Raw genomic sequence first — 21961 nt, 5'->3', positions numbered from 1 at the left:
GTGACCTATTGATTTATTTATCTAGAGTAACTGTATGAGCAGCAAACATAAATTTTCCAATACTTAACAGAGCTCCAAATTGCCACATATGTTGAAGAAAGTACACTGGCCTCAAACATTCGACGTGTTTCACAAGTCAACGCACATTCCATCACTAAAACCGGTTGAACCTGAGAAATTACCTCCTGTTTTAGACTGTTCATCCAACTTATTTAGAGACCTTCTAATCCTCATAACTGAATTCTTGTCACCTAGCTGTTATCCCTATTTTATAATGTCCAGATGTAAGTAGAAGATATGCAAACATTTGTACATGAAAATTAGAAATTAATGCAAAAGAATCTAAAGCCTAGCAACGTGGGGACAAATTCTGAACTCTGAACTTATGCTGCTTTCAACTAAAAGCGTAAAATATGGCGCATTTTTTTTTTTTGATGGTGAATGGAACAGTCTAAAGGCTGAGTTGGTGCCTGTCAAGGGTCTAATTTGAGATGCCAGTGTAATTAACTATTGCAGTGAAACAATTAAACTGAACTGACAAAAATTTTGACATCTGTGATCTATTATATCCCGCCATACATAATCATAAGTTTGGAGCATCCATGTGTCGGTAGGCTGTCCAATTATTTCCGCCGTTAACCACACGAAACAACTCACCATGCTCTTAAGATAATCTTTTCCTTTGAAGTGCTAATTAATTTATCTTCATGCAATTGCTTTCTTAAAAAGTCCCAACATAAAACTCTAAACCATACTCTTGCATTTATTTTTCTTGACTGTACATCAATAGTCTCTCACTTATATCCCTTAAACTTGCATCTCATGGAGTGAGCAGCGGAAAGCATCCAGCAGAATCGAGAAAGATTTGCTTCCTGGTTTTTAGCCAATGGGTTTTGGGTGCTGTACTTGATGCCACTCATACTAGTTTACAGAATTTTTAGTTTTGTTGGTTTTGAGCACAAAATCCATCTAGTTGAATGGTTCAGGCTCGGATCCCGCACATCGATCCGGCTTGCACCAGCAGTGTAGGCGACAGCATCGTGCTGAAGCTAAGGGAAAATTTTCTGAATGGGCATTAAGATAGCCTTAAGATAGCCAGGATCACTAAACAATTCCATTCTCAGAGCAACTCCACTCCTAACAAAATTAAGCAACTAAAGAAAAATGGCTCTTTTTTTTTTTTTTGGAGAAATCCCAAATACATATCTGGAGAGAAGCCAGCAGTTTAGCTGATATTTGATGACCGCCATAAACAGGGTGATACTTTCATCAAAGGCTTGAAACATCAAAATGATATTAGCAAGTATAAAGAACTTCAGAGCTGGTACAGGAAATGCTGCCGAAATAAAACCTTTCTGATCTTGTGTAACAGAAAAAGCAAAAGCTGTTACAAGACTAAATATTTACAACAACGTTAAGCCAAGCCACGGTTACAAAAGACTTAATCTTCAATCAAACTAGCTACACCAAACATTCATCGACATCAAGCAAGTTTGTTACGAACACTCACCAATCTATTTTGAAGTATCAGCTCACCGTGCCAAGCGAATGTGAAGTCGATAGACGAGGCAATTTTTGGCACCAATCACTGCATCTGCAAATACTGCACTTTCTTCATTCTTTTGCATTCTTTATGTACAAGCAAGAAGAGAAACAATCAAACAGAAGGTCATGTTGATTGTAGTTCTTCACAGAATATCATTCCCCTTGAGAATGTTGTACTTGCAAAGAGGGCAGGTTGCATTGATACGGAGCCATTTGATAATGCACGTGGAATGGAAATGATGGTTGCATGGAAGTGCATGGAGTTCGGTTCCATCTTCATATGGCGTCAGACAAATACAACACCCCTGAAAGGAGAGTGGGGATCAGACATCAAAAATCCAACCGAAATCACACTATTTCAAACATAACAGAGATAATACCATATCCTATCCTTCGTAAGGACTGCCACAATCTGCACCAGAATAGTAATCTCATTCAAGCAAAACTACATTGTTATTCGTAGAATCTGGGCATGCAAGCTGATAGCATTCGAGGTTCAAATACATGATCATCTGTCACACATTAGTCCTAACAGCCCCAGAAGTACACATTATGAACTTACAGACACGACTATAATTAAATAATAACAAAACTGAAAAGGTGTAGGTAGTTATGCAAAGTGCAAAAGGGGCGAAAATCAGAATGTTTTATGGTAAAGTCAGCCAACGAGAGAAGCAGGTTACTAAATTAAAAACTGCAGCACAGGATCAGTATAAGAAACTTCAGATATGAATATATATTTGTGGCATATAATCAATACAGAAATAAGGGATAATCCCAGAAGTTTGCCGAATGGGCGCAGGTATCCTGATTTAAGTTGCAAGAAAACTGTAGATTAACAAAGTAGCAGTCAAGTTACCATGAATCATAATCGACAAGATGGACAATCCTACGTGTGGGCCAATTAACATCTACAAGTCTCCTTAATTGAAGAATTAAGTAGCAGTGCCTACTGGCCCATACCAGCCATAATGCACTGCACTAGTAAGGTACCACTAAACGTGGGGTACATCATCTTGCTTTTGCCATGCCAGCACTAAGAAGCATGCTGGTTTCGTACTCCAGCAGGTATGGCAGGTATGGGTACTTTGATTCTTTCTTCATCATACATTTCTCCTGTAAGAAACAAAGAAAGAGTTGCTTCTTTAGAAACCTTCCCCTGCACCACCCCACAAGCCTTCTCTCGGGAAAAAAAAAAGACAGCTTATCTTCTCAGTAACTTAAATAGCAAAATCCTGAATGATGAAAGGAAACATTGGGATAAAGTGACCAGTCTCTGAAAGAATACAACCTCCCTGCAAAATTTCCAATCTAATCTACAACTAGACAACCAAACTCTGATGGCCGACTTCTGGGATAGTGAACAGTAAATTAATCGGAAAAACAGAATCAAGTGACTTGACATAAAAATTCATTGCCGAAGCCTATCATCTTCTACATTTGCACCTGCAGTCATTCAATAGATTTTAAAATGGAACTATAAGCCCCAGACAAAGTTCACAACATGGAAAAGGAAGCTTGAGATTCACTGCTTGTAGGATCAAGGTCACATACAGCTAAATCGCTGATAAGATAACAGCTTCACTGGCCAGAATGAGCATTTTAATTGACGGCCATCCCAGATACAAAGTTGATCATATTGAACCTTGGCTCCTCCCCACAACAAGCCCTTAATCAAGCTAGACATTAATCGGTGCTTTTCAGTCTCTCGGAAATGCCTGACCTCGAGATTAAAGTTACAAATATGATCACATGATTTACAAACAGAAATGGCTGTGTAAAGACTGGGTTGACTGCCCCCTCTCATATAGTCTCAGACAGAGCCAGGTCCTAATGGTCAAACCCACGAGACACCATGCTGAACGTACTAGAGCTTGGCTCCTCCCCACCACAAGCTCTTAGACAAAGTCTGACCTTCATTGGCATTTTTCAGCCTTCAAAATAAATGTTTGAACTATAGGTTTAAAATTGTAAAGCCAATTAGACCTCATAAAGTCATTCTAGTAATAGAAATACACAATTAAAACTAAGAACCTCCATCAGTGCATCCTAGATTAACTTATGTCTTGTACAAAAATATGTCAAAATTTGAAGATTGAACATTCTTTGTTGATGAATCACATATATATGAAATATCCAAATTAAATATGAATATTGGCTGCGGTTTGGGTGCTCAATTTAACAAATTGATTTATTGGATCATTTTCATCCGCTAGTGCAACTTGACTTAATGCGAGCAGTAAATGCGACAGAATCACATCCAAACTCTTAACCTGAATACCAAATGTCAAAGTCCAAGAAATGCCTGTATTAATCCCAATTTAGCCTCTTTCTAGCTTCACTTGGTCCTCATTTGCTCTATCTAGAACAGCAAAATCTACATATAGGCCTTCTACTTCAATCTTTTTTGCATTAATTATCTATATTGATATCCTATATGGTTAACAACTTTGTGTTACTGGCATTAAAACAATTAGGTTAATTCTCTCATTATTACTTGTCATAGTCATTATTTAATACTGTTTTTACACAACTTTTCAGAGGACACAGGTTTAATGACTAGGTAATGGGTGCAATTTTTATTACCTATTTTAAGTGTTTTTATGATTTATTTGTTTGCGCATGATGTGTAGATTTCCAAGCGACTCCAGAATTATTCCACCATTAGATTGAACAAGAAAGTAGCCATCATGGAGAATTTCCTACCAGAAGATGCAATAGTTTTCATGATTCTTATTACCCATGAAATCTTCGTTTAGCATTTGATAGGCATGCAAGAATAGGACCTTTACTTTCAAGGTGATGATAAGAATAATCTCTATGTACATGATTATAGTTTTACAAATTTTGTTCCTTGGAGAGAGAAGCAAGAGACCTCATCTATCTTCATCTTTTGCTTGATTACTCAAACCTTGTGGAAGGATGCAATTGATATGTACAGATTTGAAATTCAAAGAAACCAAATCAAATTATTTCTTGGCTTGACAATTTCACATGCAATGCTGAGATGGATACAGACTGTTTCAACCTCCTCTATGCCTGGTTTGGGTAAATCCATTCAGCTAAATAAATCATACAAAATAATGGATGGAAATAGTTAGAATAGTTGCAAAATAGAAAAAGATTTGTAAATATTTATAAATAAAATTCAATGGGTGAGCCTCATTACAACCATTATATGTACTACATAAGTAACATAGGTATGGATTTGACATATGCTGTACTTCCTTGAGAAGACACATATATTAGTTTGAACATTAAATACTAACATAATCGGAATATATTACATTTATACCAAAATCACTTAAATAAATACCCTTGGATATCTGTTTCTTATTTAGCATGTTCCTAATAATTAGACTTTTCCAAATTTCGTAACTTTAGAATAACACCTTCATATGATACAAAGGAAAACAAAACAACATGCCATGATGATAAGCAATAGCATGCTCCACAAACAGTAACTTTTAGACCTTGTAGATGAGGTTCAGTGCTGTGGAATTAACCCCCTCCCCTCCTGAAAATGGTTAAAATTGGAGATGCAGAAAGCAGCAATCATGAGCTAATCTCAAGCATCCTATTAATGTTTTTTTCGAGGAAAGGTAGCTGAAAATAAAATTTTAAGTCCCTGAGGCTTAGAGTTTTTAAATGATAAGTTTGCTGGCCAGCTATTCATTACCCAGTGATTGGTTTGCAGTTGCCTAAGAAAGGCCTAGAAGATGCTTTTTAGAAAAGGGGATTTAAAAAAACCCTTAAACACCATTGACAGGATCAAATTGTAAACCCTCTTGTTAGCACTTTGGGTTCTCAAGCATGCCAAAAATTTTATATTATGTCCAGAGGTGCGAGTATTGTAGGTTTCCCTTTTCTTTTGGTAAAACATGATATAGTTGAAACCAAAAACACACTCAACTACACTTAACAGACCATCATTTTTTAACACTATCACTAACCTTTTGCTAAAATTATCAGTTGGAAAGAAAATATTAATATTTCAAGAAAAAAAATTCTAACCTTCTAGATTTTGATTGTCTAGAGTATGGAGCTAGCAGATTGGCAGCTACCCATTGTACAGAGATTGATGACCACTAATCCATTTATGTACACATATGGGGTTCTCTTCTTTTAAGTGGCTAGTGTCCTCAGTTCTTGTATGAGTTTCCATTTTCTGTAGCGAATGTTAATTCTTTGTCTACTGTCTTCTATCTTGTTATTGTATGGGATGGGACCTGTTCTTTGTATGTAGCTCTAAATTTCTGGCTCCTTTTTTTGTTCCGCATGTCCATGCCTTTGATTAATACCTTTCCCTTTATTCTAAATTAAAAAAGAACAATCAATGCCTTTCTGCACATGTGACCTTGGATTATGGTTTCAGTTACATAGCAAGGAACAGAAGGAAAGCAGCACGACACTTTGGTTAATTCAATCATTGTTACCCATGATAGTCATTAATTAGTACTGCTTCTACACAACTTTTCAAAGGACACAAGTTTAATGACTAGGTAACAGGTGCGTATTTTATTATCAAACTTTAAGTGTTTGAATGATTTAGTTGGTGATGCATGACATGTAGATTTTCAAGTGCTAATTATTCCACCACTAGATTGAGCAAGAAAATAGCCATCATGGTGAACTTCCTAGCGGAAGATCTGCGATAGTTTCCATTATTCTTGTTACTTATGTCAATCTTTGTTTAGCATCTGGTAGGCTTGTGAGGATAGCATCTTTACTTACAAGGTGACTAGAATAATAATCTCTATGTATTTGATTATATTTTACAAATTTTGTTCCTTAGAACTGGAAAGAGAAGCAAGAGACCTCATCTTCATTGTTTGCTTGATTACTCAAACCTCATGGAAGGATGCAGCTGATAGGTACAAATTTAAAATTCAAAGAACCAAGTGAAATTTAATTTCATGGTCTATGTGAAATGTGATGCTAAGATGGATACAGACTGTTTTGACCGCCTTTAGGCCTGGTTTGGGTAAATCCATTCAGCTACATAAAACAAACAGAATAAAAGATGGAAATCAGTTAGAATTTAAGTTGAAAAATAGGAAAAAGATCTACAAATATTTATAAATATAATTCAATACGTGAGCCTCATTACAACCATCATATGTTTTAGACAAGTAACATTGGTGCAGATTTCATATATGCCGTACTACCTCATGAAGTTACGTATAAATTTAAAGTCAAATTAAATACTAACATAGTTGGAACATGTTACATTTACACTAAAATAACTTAACTAAATAACCTTAGATTTTTGTTTCCTTATTTAGCATGTCCCTAACAATTTGACTTTTTTATAATTTTGAATCTTTAAAATAACACTTTATGGTATCAGATAATTTCATATGATAGAGAGGAAAACAAAATGATATGCCATAATAAAAAGAAATAGCATGACCAAGAAACAAAACTTTAGATCTCGTGGAGTGGTGTAGAATTACCCCTCTCATGAAAATAGTTATAAATGAAGATGAAAAACAGCAATCAAGAGGCTGATTCTCAAGCATCCTACTAATGTCCTTCTCTAGGTAAGGTAGCTGAAAAAAAAACTTCGAGTCCCTGAGTCCTTAGAGTTTTTAATTGATGAGTATACTGGCCAGCTATTCATCATGCAGAGATTGGTTTGCAGTTGCCTAAGAAAAGCCTAGGTCATGCTTTTAAAAAAGTAAAAAAAATAACTTCAAAACCCTGCTGACAGGATCAAATTGTAAACCCTCTTCTTAGGTCAATGGGCTCTCATGCATGCCAAAATTTTTACACCATCTCCAGAGGTGCAAGTATCGTAGGTTCCCTCCTTTTTTGGAAAAACATGTTCTAGTCAAAACCAAAAGCACCCTCAACTACAGCAAAAATCAAACCATTATTTTTTTGAACATCTTATCACTCACCTTTTTATGAAATTATTGGCTGGAAATAAAACACTAATATCTAAAGAAAAAAATTCTACCCTGCTAGATTTTGATTGTCTAGAGTATGGAGCTGGCAGGTTGGTAGCTATCCATTGTAAAGAGATTGATGAGTAGTAGTCCATTTATGTATATATCAGTGGTTCTCTTCTTTTAAGTGGCTAATTTGCTCTATACTTGCATGAGTTTCCCTTTTTTTTTAGAGGATATTAGTTCTTTAAATCGTAATGAAGACAAACCCAGGGAAGCACAAGGTCATCATGGTCAGACAACAAACATACCACCATGATGCAAATGGTGTAACCACTGAAAAAAAGCAAATAGCTAGTCACAGGACATTCAATGGGCTTTTTATTTAAATATAATCCAACGAGTGTCTACATAGACAGTTAAGCATGGAGACTAAGCAAAGACTAACAAATAACAATGCTAAGAGTATATATTCAAGAGGATCCAGATGTTAAGAAAGGTCAATATAAGTAGAGGATGCTTTACATAAAATTGATGCAGGATGGGCTAAAAGGTCATGTGAGATATTCATGGGAAATGCAGTCATTTATGGGAATACCTTAGCTGATCTAGTAAGGAACTACAGCATCATCTTATAGAATTATTTGTAAAAAGGGTAATTTTTATACCACCCCCTCATGCTGTTAGGATTTTTCAGAAACTCCTTATTTTTTCGTTTCCTCCAAATCAGCCTAGCAATTAGTCATGGGATTATTATACTCTCGTCTCTAATCCATCACAACTAATAACTGAAACCATCCAGCTGTCATGTGATTACTGATTTTGTCCTCTGATTTTGTAACAATGTGAGTCCGCCTGCTCTCACACACCATCACTTCTTTTATCTAACTGAATGAGAAAGCACCAGCACTCAGACCTCCCACCCATTCCCCACCCCTTCCTATCTGATCACCCGTATCCCTATCCTGCATGTGTCCATGTAGTCAGAGAAAAGGAGAGAAGGGGAGCTGAATGGGACAGTGCCCACCATCTTATCCTCCATTGTTTGGATTATCCAAAAGCTCCAATATTTTGTCCCCTCTCTTTCTCACTCCCCTTTTAAGTCCAAATCCATCAAGCCATCAACTATCATGATGGTCTCTTCAAGTCAGTAGCAACAAAAACACTTCATGGACTTTGCTCTTTACTGACTCCACCTTTCCACCATGCTGGAAACAATCATGCATAGAATCAAAATATGATCTCATGACGTTAATTCAATTTCTTTCAGAACTAAGCTATGATCCTTCTTATAAAAGTGCTGACTTGATCATGAAGTTGAAATTGAGTTTCAATATGATAGAAATCAATTCATATCATTGACGAATATTAACCATGCATACTGGTATGTAGAAGAGAGTGAAATGAAAGCCTTGTCAATATAGAACAGTTCTTATCTAGGACACAGGAATCGGAAAGGGAAAAGCGTGGAACTGCAAATCACTGAATAAAACATTGAAGCAATCTATAGGATCTTGGGCTCTTCATTCCTAGAGTTGTCTTTAACTGCATATCCATGCCTTTGATTGATACCTTACCCTTTATTCTAAAAAAAAATGAAAATAAGAACAATCAATGCCTTTCCCTACCAATCTCCTTTCTTCGAATCTGCATATATGAACTTGGATTATGGTTTCAGTCACATAGCAAGGACGGGAGGGAAAGCAATGGGATGGTTTGGTCTCCTTGGTTAGAGCAAAGAAGAGCAGGTAGGAGAAATGGCAGGGCATGAGTTGTAGCAAAATCATTAATGAGGGAAAGCAGTTATTATACAGTAATTGGGTGGACCTTGTTAAAGAGTTAACGCAGAAGCATTTTGTAGGGTATAAAATAATAGGGAGTCTACAATAAATCATGAAAGCATATGGTTTCATATAAAAATCCCCTTGTAACACAATAAGGAGCAATGCGAGGGAATGACCAATCTTGTGGATGTAATGTTTCTCATCCGCATCCAATCTAAAAGGCTAACACTATGTTTTGAAAATTTGGAAATTATGTAAATCATGGTTCGTTGTACTGGCCCAAACCGGGCAGTATGGGGCGTATCATACTATAGCGGTTCAGTACCGGTACCCAGTATGAGTGATGTACCGATACTTGGTATGCCAAAAAGACTCCGTACTGTACCATACCGGCACAGTGCTAGTGTGGCACTGGTACAGGATCCGTAACTGAGATGGCGAATCTTGATGTAAATATTCAAAGTCGCTATCAACATCAGTCTTTATACCACAAGTACCAAATCAAGCTTTAAGAATATGTTCAACAAATGTATGCTTCTTTTATGTTCCTGAGAAGTGGTAGGTAATACCAACATAATCTCACAAGAGGAAAAAAAGATTCATGTTGCAGAGGTTACTAAACCTCAATACCAAAGGTCTTTAAATGATGTACTAATGATAATAATAATTGTGACATGACAAACAAGATACCAATAGAAACATGTCAAATGAGAGTTTTGGTCTAAACTTCCATGTAATATGATAGAACAAAAATTTTATGAAAGACAAGAAGCCTTACTGCATCCTCATGTAGTAAAACACGTTCACATGTTGAAATTCCATTGTTGTTTACAATTGGAACCATTAATCCTTCTTCAGTTGTCTTTGGTCCATTGACACAAGGCTCAGAATATCTATATCTCGGTAGAATGCTAATATCTGCATCTGATGCACCTTGCTGTTTATTCAGAACAAAATAAATGAAAATAAGTAGCCACCGTAAGCTCTTTCAAATAATTTCTTTATTTGTTGACTATGAAATCCTCCAACTCTTACCTGGCCTGCCACAGCATACAGAATTGCAATAATGCACGGCAAGCAACAGCAAAGTGCAATCCCAATAATGCAGGCCAATGCCACACAAAAGATGGCAAAGAAGACATCAAATGCTAGGAAAACAATGGTCAACCTGAGAAAGTCATGACGAAAAAAGATACACTGTCAGGAAGTAATTGCATATGCAAAAAACCGATTGTTTTTGAAAGGCAATCAAGCCCTATTGCCATTCAAAAGCCAGAAAATTCATTGATGAAAACAGAAGTGGGGAGGGGTGGGGGGGGAGGTGTAGGTGATTGACTTGTGCATTTAGTTCCCTTTTCATTTAGGCGATGATCAGCATCATTAAAAATCTTCAATTCAATTAAAATCAATTATTGATAGGGGGGAATTGTGAGATTAAGCAGATACAACTTATTGAGGCCACTTATTTCAACAGAAGGAAATTCGGTGCTGCCATCAACATCCAAAATTCAGCATAAATAGAAAGTAAGAAAATATATTTAATCTCTGTTTTTGATAAATTCATCAAAAATGTGATCCCCATAAAGGTCTTCTGAGGAAAGAACGAAAAAATGGTCATTATCATATAAAAACTTCAAAACAATCAGCAAAGATTTAGCAGGTTTATGATCCAAAAAAGCTAAAATCAGCAACATAAAACAATCTTGACAAGATGTTCTCTCAATAATGGCCACTAGGAGGTGTCAATTTCTTCAGTCAGCAGGCTGTACCGCTCAGGACCAGAATCCTAGCTGATTGTCAGTGGACATCCTAAAAGCTTAAGACATTGGTGATCATTGGCGCATAAAAATTAAACTAGATATTGATATCTTGAAAAAGGGAAAAAAGTATTTTTCAAGACAAACATTAAGCTTACCAGTAAAGCCTTGGAGCATTTTGCAAGAGAGTTTCACCACCAGAAACCACCCAATAGAAGCCAATAATCCACCACAAAAAGGATGCCATGGTATTAAGAGATTCACATCGTTTTGCAGCACTGGCACCAATCACCATCACTCATTAGAATTATAATTTTGCAAAGCAAAGAATTAATATATATTTGAAACACATAAAGCCAAAAATATTTTGCTCAAACGAGAGGAGCAAAAATGTCGAATAGGCTGCCTGAGGTTCCAAAGAGATTTACTCTCTTTTGTTAATTGATATAGAGACTACAAAGAGGTACAGCATTCTCTTCCAGGGGAAAAGACCTAAATAATTCATCAAATTATTACGTCAGACATATCAACATATTATTTTAGTCAGATTTTAAATGCCATGCGGACCATGTTAAGTTTATCAAATGACATCACATATTGCAGCATAACACTGAAAAATGTAACAAAATTCATCGCTCACATGTGAAACAACTTGTTTTCTACATTCCACTAATTCAAGCATCATGTTGTATTACCCATGCTGCATGATTATTGACACAGTAACATAGTAAACGTTGCATACTATACTATTTTAATAAATGTCAGTCCCCTATTTCCATGTTGCATAGCATATGCTGCAACAATGATCAGCATGTGCCATCATAAAATTAATTGCATATAAAGGTAAATCCACCGAAACTCGATTATGTCAATAAGGTAAATATGCTCGCCATTTCTCTTTCCCAAATCACTCTCTTTTTTGCAAGCCCAGGGAGTCTGATTTGTAGATTGTGTGTGTAAGTGTGAGAGAGAGAGAGAGAGAGTGAAGGGGAGTTGAAACTAAATTGATCCAGGACTTCTTTTTTTTTATGCTAACTGCATGATTTATTCATTTTTCCTTATGAGATCAATGGATTGCAGTAAATAAGGTGACAAATGTGTTCATATGATTTCTCTTCCAAAAGATTATAAAGTCAAAGTCCCAATCAATTTTTCAGACTGGGCTGAGCTTAACTAATGTTGGGGTTAGCTTGATTAGCAGCTTAACAACATCTTTCTCCAATATTATTCAAAAGTACAAACAGTTCTTACAGAGCCAAATAACTTAACAACATTTTTTTACATTTTCAAAAAGTATAAAATATTTATAGATTTCCCATAGATTGAAAAAATATACATCTTCTATCTCATCTGATAAATGAACCTATACAGATTGGCCTGTTTTATCATTGATAATGAGCAAATTTTCAGATTATAAATGGCTCCAAAACAAGCAAATAAAAAAAGGTAGGAGAATTAGTCCTGTTTGGGCTACGCCAGGCCCAAGCCCTAAAAGCAATTATAGGATTGTGCTCGTGATTGAATGATTACACTCAAGGCAGTGCTGGCATGCAATCTTTTCCTTTCTTTGGTTTTATGCATGCATCTGTGTTTCATTCAGAGGGAAGATAAAGTCACTCATAGATCTAACCAGTACAGACAAGTTCCAAATCAGGAGAATATATTCCAGGCTTTGCTAATTAAATCTCAAGCAGCAAGATGACTTAATTTCATAAGTATAAAGCAAGATATTTATAATAAAGAGGCATGCCCTATTTGTGAGAGGCCACACTAAGGCGTTCATGTGTAGCATCAGATTATTATACAGTTTGCCACAAACTATATAGAAAATGTGGGAACCCATATAGGAAGCACAAAAGGCATGTATGCGATGAAATGTAACTAAAATGTATAATGATCATTATGTTGCTTTCTCTTTAGACCTCCACCCACTTGTCCTTTGAAGCCTTATGTTAAGGAATTTAATATGATTTGTACGAAGGTTGCTGAAAAGACCAGCTATTCCAGATTTTGAAAGGTTTGTATTAGTTGGCAGAAATATTAGAACTCATCTAAAAGAAAAATGATAATTGTCTAAACTTCTAAATGAAAAGCCTTGGTAGGGTAAAGAACCCTTTATGATTCTTCACTTCATATAACCCACCTATCCTCCAAAACCAAAATGGATCTTCTCAATGAGAGACTGCTACATGGGGACAAGAAGAATTTGAGGTAAGGTAAACAATCATACCAAGAGCACACATGCCACATGTGCAAAGCATTAGCAATCATTCCAACAAGATGACAACAAGCGATACCAGAAAAAATGTTAAGTCTCAAAGTGAATGGAAATTCCAAAAATAAAGCCAAATTTATTCAATAACAAGATTAGAGAAGAACTATCTGTGACTTCTTTTAAGTAAACACTTTTTATTATAAATGGAAATCACCAGATGGCCTCACACAATCATCTAATTGGACAAAAGCACTTGCATCGTAAATATTAAAGGTATAAAAATTTTATAACATAACATTAAATTTACATTATCAAGAATATTGTCAAATTTGAGAATAACACATCAAAAAAAAAAAAAGATAAAGTGGAAAACCAAACAGAACATAAACTCTATTTATGTTTAACATTATTTTTTTTTTAAACAAACCAAGTACTTCAATTAATATCATAACCTAATTAAATTTCCACTTATAAATAAAAACAAAGAAATAAAATGTCTTAGGCCCTATTTGGGAGAGCTATTGGTAGTAGAGCTTTTGAAAGTAAAGCTATTAGAAGTAGAGCTTTCTGAAGTAGAGATTTTATAAAAAGCTGTTTGCTATTTAGTAACTACATTTTTAAAGTGCTGTGGAACTTTAACATATGTTTAGTAAACAAACTGAGAAAGTACTTTTGTAAGAGAAAATTACCATAAAGGAAATTACATAGTATTATACAACAGAGCATAACAAAATATAACATATATTAATATATAAATATGTGATATAGTATAATATTATTGTAATATAATATAATATTATTATAATATAGTAATATAACATTATATACTATAACATAATAATTTAATATAATATTAAATTATTTAACATAACATATTAATATATTATGATATAATGTAATATAATATTATATTTATAGTATAATACAATAATAAAGGTACAAAATATTATAATTATGAGCATACATTAATTTTTCATAATATAACATAATATTAAATTATTTAACATAACATTTTAATGTATTATGGTATAATGTAATATAATATTATATTTATAGTATAATACAATAATAAAGGTACAAAATATTATAATTATAAGTGTAAATTAATTTTTCATAATATAATTTAATATTAAATTATTTAATATAACATATTAATTATTATGATATAATGTAATATAATATTATATTTATAGTATAATACAATAATAAAGGTATAAAATAATAATAGGAAACAAAAATATCTTTTTCTGCACTAAAGGGAGTCTAATCCACGGCTAGGATTCTTTATTAGGGCTCCAGCCGATTTTTAGATTTATAAGGGGACAAAGTATATAATTGTTATATTTTATTATGGGTATTTTGGTAAAAAAACAGCTTTCCAACAAAACTCAAAACAGCTTTTTCGTAAAGCTCTAAAATGAAGCTTCTCTCAAAAAGCTGGTTTTAGCTTTTTAGAAAAGCTAAAACAGCTTTCCAAAATTTTTACCAAACACCCTTTTTCATCCAAAAGTGCTTTTTGGCCCTCCAAAAGCTCCCCTAAACAGGGCCTAAATAATTTGGGATTAGTTGATTAGAAAAACGTCTTAAATAATAGAGTTTTTTTGCATGAATACCCTTATAAAATTTTAAATTTGCATGAATACCCTCTTAAATTTATATTTATTTTTGTACCCTCATAAAACACTATTTTTGCACAAATGCCCCTAATATAACCCAATACTGGGACTGACTGAATTATACAGAGAGAGGAAAAGCAGCAATCCAAGCTCTTTTTGAATCGGATATTGGATAGGCTAAGCTAGGTGTAGCCCGCTCTCTCTACGGTTTTGCTGAGGAGATTTGTAAAAAGGATTCCCAATTCTTTAGTAGGGGAAGACCCTTATTAAAATACTTAGCTCGAACGTCCAGAGTAAGATACTTAATCCAACGGATTTTCTAACATCATTAATAAAAACCATATTTATTTTAATAAAAAATAAAATAGAATTTTAAAATTATTTCTTTGTCCTCTATTGCGATCGCCTTATAAATGTTTCTTTTTGCACGTCTACCCATTAAGAGCATTTTACTCATTTTAATTTGAAATCATTAAGTTTTTAATGGCATTAGATGGCGTAGGTACATATGCAAAAACAAGAATAAAAAGCAGGGTAGAATAGCAAAACAAGTGTTTTACGAGGGTATACATGCAAATATCAATTTTGGAAGGATATTCATACAAAATTCGATATTTAGGAGGGTATTCATGCAAAAAACCCTAAATTATAACTAGTCAGTAGACAAAAAAAATATAACTATATAAGTTTAACATTTTTTCTCATTTGTAATTGCATTCAAAGAATGCAGCAGCTTTCCAAATGTAAATTGTGTTTACATAAGGTCCAAACTTCAAGGTCATAATTTTATCTTCATAAGTAGTTTTTCAGGGCTCTTCTTTAGCTACAAATGAAAGATAAGGTGCATGATAGACAACTGACACTTGCCATGAAAATATTAAAAAATAATGAGAATGGCTAAATTTAGCAAAAATTATTTCTGTTGTATATGTTGGATCAATACATTGTGGTGTCTTTTTCCAGATAACCCTATTTCTTCCAACATAAATCTTTCAAAGTAAAGCATGAAATTTAAAATCCTTTTTTTTTGAGAGAGAGAGAGAAGGAGGGGAAATCCCCACTGAAAACCCTATACCATAAACATGAAATATAGAATCAATAAATTCAACTCCTGAACAAACAGTAATTAAGTAAATCAAGTATAAATACCTACCTTTTTGTGCAATAATGGTTCAAAAGTTTGACAAACATGTATTAAGAATAGTGTTTTTTATCTGTTTGATATGACTATAATTTACAATCACAAAACTCTAAATCAACTTCCCCATGTAGTTTTGAAAATTCTGTATTTGAATATAATTACTTAGTTAACTGTATTGATCTGTAATATATAAGACCTCAAATTCATAGAAAGCCTATTTCAGCCCCAATACATTTATTGCTTTTTTCAGTTCAATATATCTTTCTTTAACCATCATGTACTTGGTCATATTTTTCTGAATTTTGACATATTCAATTTCATTCAAATGTTCTACTATTTATATTAATGCCTTCTGACAAAATATAAGATTTAAAAGATGAAACTAATTAATTTGAAGATGCATGGCAATGACATTTTTCCATAGGAATAGTAGAAGAAACATTGTGGATGTGTTGTATAAATATAATCTAAAACTTGCATCAAGTTACATTTACAGTGCACATATGTATCTTTTACAACTGCATCCAAAAGTACTTTTATTGTCATTTAACCAAATGAACATGGTTTTAAAAAAGATGGCTGCCTAGATGGTCTGCTTAGGCAGAGCCACCTAGGCACCTACCTTAGCATTTTGCATCATGTTTGAGTATGTATAATGACATTAATTTGTAACTTAGTATTGGATGGTGCCAAGTTGAGAGTGACCGTTGACTTAATACATCTTATTTGATAAGTTATTTTAATTATTATATTATAGCTATTTTTTTGGGTTTCTCTTTTTATATATTATTCAGTCTTAATTTATTATTGTTGGGCCACCTCAACTCTGGGTGCCAGCAAAGGCACCCACATAGCACCTAGGTGCTACGCAGGCCCCTGGCTGCCTCTTTGTTGCCTTAAGAACATTGTAAATGATATTTAATGTGTTTTTTAATCTGTTTAGATTCAATATCTTACCAAGAAGGTATTGCATTTAAATTGTTTAACAATAACATAAAATCAAATATCTTCTAGTTTAGCCAATGGCAATTTCTGACCTCTACAAAACCTATCCAAATTTAACGGATTCAAGTAAGGGTTTTATGATCAGATTAGGTTTAGGCAAGATTTTAAATCCCATGGGATGGACGTGTCCTGGTTTCTCCATAGAACGGGATGCCCTGCTGTCCCGCCCCATCCTGACGGTTGTCCTAGTCATACATCCTAGTAAATTTCCTCCATCTCTCTCCCCTTCTTCGTTCTTTTTCTTCTTTTCCTTCCTCATTTTCTTTCTTTTTCTTCTACTTTCATTTCTTTCCTTTTTCTTTCTTTTTCTTATCCCTTCCTTTATTTCTTTTTTCCCTTTTTCTTCTTGTTTCTCATTCCTTTCTTCCTTCTTTTTTTCCTTCCTTTCTTTCTTTTTCTTCTTCCTTACTTTCTTTCTTTCCTTTTTCTTCTTCTTTCCTTTCACTTTTTCCTTTTCACCTTTCCTTCCTTCTTTTCTTTCCTCTTTCTTCTTCTCTCCCCACATGGATGGGACAGGACGGCCAAGACGCCCCTCGTCCTGCCAGGACCTAAAATATTGGGTTTAGGTTACCTAAGATCAAGTCGATTATCAATAAGTGAGGTTCACATTTAGGCGCCAGACTTAATAAATCATCATGGATTGGACAGGCTCTTAAAAAACAACCCTAGGCCCCTAGAATAGTGACAATAGTGTTGTAGGTTCTGGACAGGTCAAGGTTTGGTTTGGGAAATTACAAAGGTTGAACAGTTCCTTGTTCAGAAAAAAACAAAAAAAAATACCTAAGAGAAAAGTGGTGAGGATAATGTGTTCAGAATTTATGACATTCTCTTCTCCACATTAATTTTCTCTGCTTTCTCTCTCATTTTATTTGAATGTCTACCTTAGATCCCCCTCACTGTTCCTATTTTCTTCTCCTTTTTTAAAGTGGACATTTGACAAAAAAGAAAAAAAATAATTAGGTCAGCAGCTTAGGAACAAGTCTATATTTCAATTATAGATGGCTTAGTATGGATATGGTTTTTTTCTGATATAACCTGAAACTGCCACTAAGAGTATGGTTCAAAAAAGATGACCAAAACTACATGATGAATCAAAAGCGAAATAAAGAACAAAATTTAACATTTCTGTCTGCATAGCTTTTAGGATTTAAATGGCTCCATATGAAATTAAGGGCTTGTATTCTATGAACAAATTAGCCGACCCCAAATAGTTTGGGATTCAGGCTTAGCTGAGTTGAGTTGAGTATATTCTATGAACAAATGGAGTTAAAGAAGTGATTAGGTGTAATGCTGAAATCTCAAATATAATCCTAGACTTTGATAACAACCAAGTAGTTTCATGACCATACAAATTGTGAACCTAACAAATGGATCAAAGCATGATGCTTGAAACTTTCAATTGTTATATGAAAGGTAGCTAACAGATTTTTTTACTTGATTATTATTCACCAATATTAGCTGTTTAGTTTATTGAATTTATATTTTTTTCCATATTTTTAAGTTGAAGGATTTGATTTTAGAAGCATCGAATGATCCAGAAGAAATGCCATGATATGTGAACCCTAAGCAACAAAAAAGATCATCTGTTTTAGCTATACATAATATCAATTTCATAATAGCTAACATTAGTTGTCTAACTCAAATTTCATCTATAGGTATGCGAACGACTGCAAGAATTGATTATGAAGATGAAGTTCAGCCAAGAAATACTGGATTCAATATTAAAAAATCTGAATTTGGTGATGCGCAGTAAATTTTTTTAAAAAAAAGCAACGTGGAACTCGAATATCTATACCATGTTTTATCTCATGTCTCAATAGTTAATTAAATCACGTTGGCTTCCTTATTTTAATTTTAGGAGAAAGTCTATGCAATAACTGGTCTCAGGAATGGAATGAAGTGTTTGCACTATGGAATTCAAGTTTTCGTGTTGTTTCCTTTAAATAAAGTTTCACTGAGCTTGCATATTTACATTTTTTTAGTATTATGTTATAATTATAAAAATTTCATATTTCTAATAGCAATAACAATAGTACTATAGCAGTAATAACTCATATGCTTGGGCTTTGTTTGATGATTTTGTGGCTAGTAGATGTCCATATATAAGAAAAATATATTTATTAAAAAAAATTAAATAGTTTATTCATAGATGCCTTCAGATCATAAACATCATCAGACTATCATTTTTTCTTAAATCCATCACATGCATCGAAGAAAGTATCGCCTAATGATAAGGATGTCCAGAATTCAACAGATCTTTGTCCATACTCAATTTCCTTAGTGTGATCTATCTAGACTTTGCAGAGCCTCAAGTTTTCATACCCACAGGCATACTGTTGATTAGGAACACCAGCTCAAATACCAATTTTCCCATAGAGGAAGCTGTTTCAACAAACCAGAAGAAGCAGAATCACTGCATTTGAAACATATAGTCGGAAACTTCTATCTAGGGTGCCGCACTTTGAAATCTCTTAAGAAACTCACTCCAAACCAGCTTCCTAAGTGTTTCCTTTTGAATTTTTCTAAGAGATTCACTGACCTGAACCTGCACCAACTCTGCTCCCATACCTGCTCCAGCTTCAGGTACTAAGATTTAAATAAACTCATTAAAAGTCCTAATCAACAGAAAAGAACCGAAAAGAATGGGAACACAAGCTATTCAGTCATTTCTAATATAGAGGTTGAGATCAACCTTCTTCATAGCCATCTCAGTAAATTCGAAACAAGAACTAGATGTAATCTGATTGACATAATTAGACACAATTTAGCTGAAATCAGACAACATTTCAGGTTGAAGTAAATTGCCAGTATATAATAAATATTTAAGGCATTATTTTCTGATCTCAAATTGGTTTACATTCAGTCAATTACTACTAGTTCAAAGATTTTTCCAGATTTTCTTAGTCATATTTATGGATCTTAAACAAATGTTGATCTTGTCTACCAAAAGACAAATCTTGAGCTTTAGGCAGAAACTTCTGTTAAAAAGACTTGAGTGGGTTAAGGAACTTCCAGCCACATTAAGTATCCTCCACATTATCTTCTTGCCCTTTCATTCGTTCTTACCTCTGCATATTCCTCTCATACATTTGTCATAATCCCTCAACATTTAAACCATGGAAGTGGATCCAGTTCGTGAAAGTATATCAAAAATCCCAAAACATTTAATCTCCATATCATCAGTACAAAATAAAAATATTATCCTATAAACTAACAATACAATGAAACTCAAGCTCCAAACTACATCTGATACACACTTTCATCCAACACTATAAGACTATGTCCATTACCCGGGCACAGGGTGCAGTCCATGAATCCAAATATAGATATTTCTCTCCTGTGCCACCTCACATTCTAATCTAAGAAAAGAGTTCTCTTCCTCAATAAGAAAATCAAGGGCAAATGCAAGTGAGTCCCATTCTTTCAAAAATATCAAGCACTGTTGAGCTGCTGAACAACTACTCACAAACTCTTATATTACATACAACTCCAGACCACCTCCCGATCATCAAAATACTCCACGTTCGTGCATCAGAATTTATCAAATCATGTCCCCCCAAATTTCCAACCCTCACATCACAACCCCATCAGAATTTATCAAACCATGTCCCCCCTCCCCCCCCCCCCCCCTCCCACCCCCCCTCTTTCTTCCCCCCAAAGTAATCTCACATATTCTACATCGCACCAGACTGTGAACTGCATAAAATCATTTTAGAAAAATTATAATAATCAGATAGCACAAGAATTGAGCACAAAATTCAATCTTTCCTCTCTACTTGAAACCTCGCTTATTTTGGTATAGGCTAGAGTTCAACACCTAAAATTCTAATATAACATCGCAGCTCTTCATCTGAAGAAACGAAAAAAGGAAAAAGAGAAAACCCAGAAGAAATCAGTCACATAGACTTTCATATAAAAGAAATATGCAATATCAGATAACAACAATTTTCGATACCTGAACTTTAAACCACCAACTTAAAAACCCTGATCCTAAGTATAAAGAACAAAGGAAAGAAAAAAATGACACCTTTCTTGAAAAAATCAACAATTTTTAACTCAAATATCAATCTGCTCCTACCTAGACTGCTGGCTTCTCCCCGCTCCGCCCTCCTCCCCATCCTCCTCGCTGTCCCCGGCATCAGAGTCCGACCGCGCCCTCTCCCCGCCGCCGCGCTCCTCCACCCCGCGCCGCTGAGCGCTCCGCCGCCGGTACTCCGCCCAGACCAGCGCCACGTGGACCACGCACTGGACCGCGTACCCGGCGATCCAGACCCGGACCGGCGTGTTGGGCCGCTCGCCGGTGGTGGCCCCCAGCACGGCGACGGACACGGCGGCGAAGGCCAGGTTCCATGCGATGTCGAGCGCCACTACCGGCCGCGAGTAAGCCCAGTCGGCGCGCCGCTCCTCCAGCTGGAGCGCGGCCGTCTCGCGCACCAGCATCGAGGACCCCCGCTGGCCCAACGCCCGGCCCAGGGTGGCCGCCAGCCGGCTCGTCCGGGCCGGCTCCCCCCCGACCGGCCGGAGCAGCGGCTCCGGGGACACCGTCTCGGTCGAAGCCTCTCCTTCCATCCCCCTCCCCCTCTCTCTCCCTCGGGACTTCTTTGGCTATCTCTCTCTCTCTCTATCTATCTATCTAACTAGAAAAGAGTGATACTATTAAGAGAATGCCAAATCCATAAGGTTCTTTGCCTCTTTAGAATAAGTCCTTCTTTTTGTCGGCGACGAGCTCTGGACGTTGCGCTCTCCCCCCCCGAGAAACAGGAATGGCAGATGGAACTTGGAGTACAGAGGAATTTAATTTTTTTTTTACCTTTTTGAATGCTTGTAACCTGTAACTCCACGAATAAGTTAACTAATTTCTGTGATTGGATTGTATGGCCCCGCGATGCTGACTTTTGTGTGCGGCGCATTTAGAAATTTGTGAAGATGTTCGTGGCATTGGTCGTCATTAGTATATTTTTTTCGGTTTTAAGGTTTTGACTTGCTGGTGTACAGTGTACTAAGTTA

At 35.3% G+C, this 21961-nt stretch overlaps 1 protein-coding gene across 1 annotated transcript; it reads right to left on the bottom strand.

Annotated features, from left to right (window-relative positions):
* Window positions 1–1264: 1264 nt before the first annotated feature.
* Window positions 1265–21693, bottom strand: LOC103724148 (E3 ubiquitin protein ligase RIE1-like). Its single transcript, XM_039129393.3, has 5 exons — window positions 21033–21693; window positions 11136–11255; window positions 10256–10388; window positions 9999–10157; window positions 1265–1850 (listed from the first exon to the last, which is right to left on the bottom strand). The coding sequence occupies exons 1-5, from the start codon at window positions 21521–21523 to the stop codon at window positions 1689–1691; spliced, it is 1065 nt and encodes a 354-aa protein (XP_038985321.3). The 5' UTR covers window positions 21524–21693; the 3' UTR covers window positions 1265–1688.
* Between the last annotated feature and the right edge of the window lie 268 nt (window positions 21694–21961).

The sequence above is a fragment of the Phoenix dactylifera genome, chromosome 5 (genome assembly GCF_051530095.1).
Source record: "Phoenix dactylifera cultivar Ajwa chromosome 5, Ajwa_hap1_PhDact_Kaust_v1.1, whole genome shotgun sequence".
NCBI lineage: Eukaryota > Viridiplantae > Streptophyta > Magnoliopsida > Arecales > Arecaceae > Phoenix > Phoenix dactylifera.
Note: the sequence above shows the minus strand (reverse complement) of the source record. Positions and strands in the feature narration are given on the sequence as shown.

Bases quoted from the DNA above. Each gene is read 5' to 3' on its own strand.
- LOC103724148 (XM_039129393.3), bottom strand. From the start codon at position 21,523: ATGGAAGGAGAGGCTTCGACCGAGACGGTGTCCCCGGAGCCGCTGCTC. The intron at 11,256-21,032 runs GTAGGAGCAGAT...GATTGGTGCCAG, and splicing joins GGGAGAAGCCAGCAGTCTAG to TGCTGCAAAACGATGTGAAT. The intron at 10,158-10,255 runs GTAAGAGTTGGA...CTGAATAAACAG, and splicing joins TGTATGCTGTGGCAGGCCAG to CAAGGTGCATCAGATGCAGA.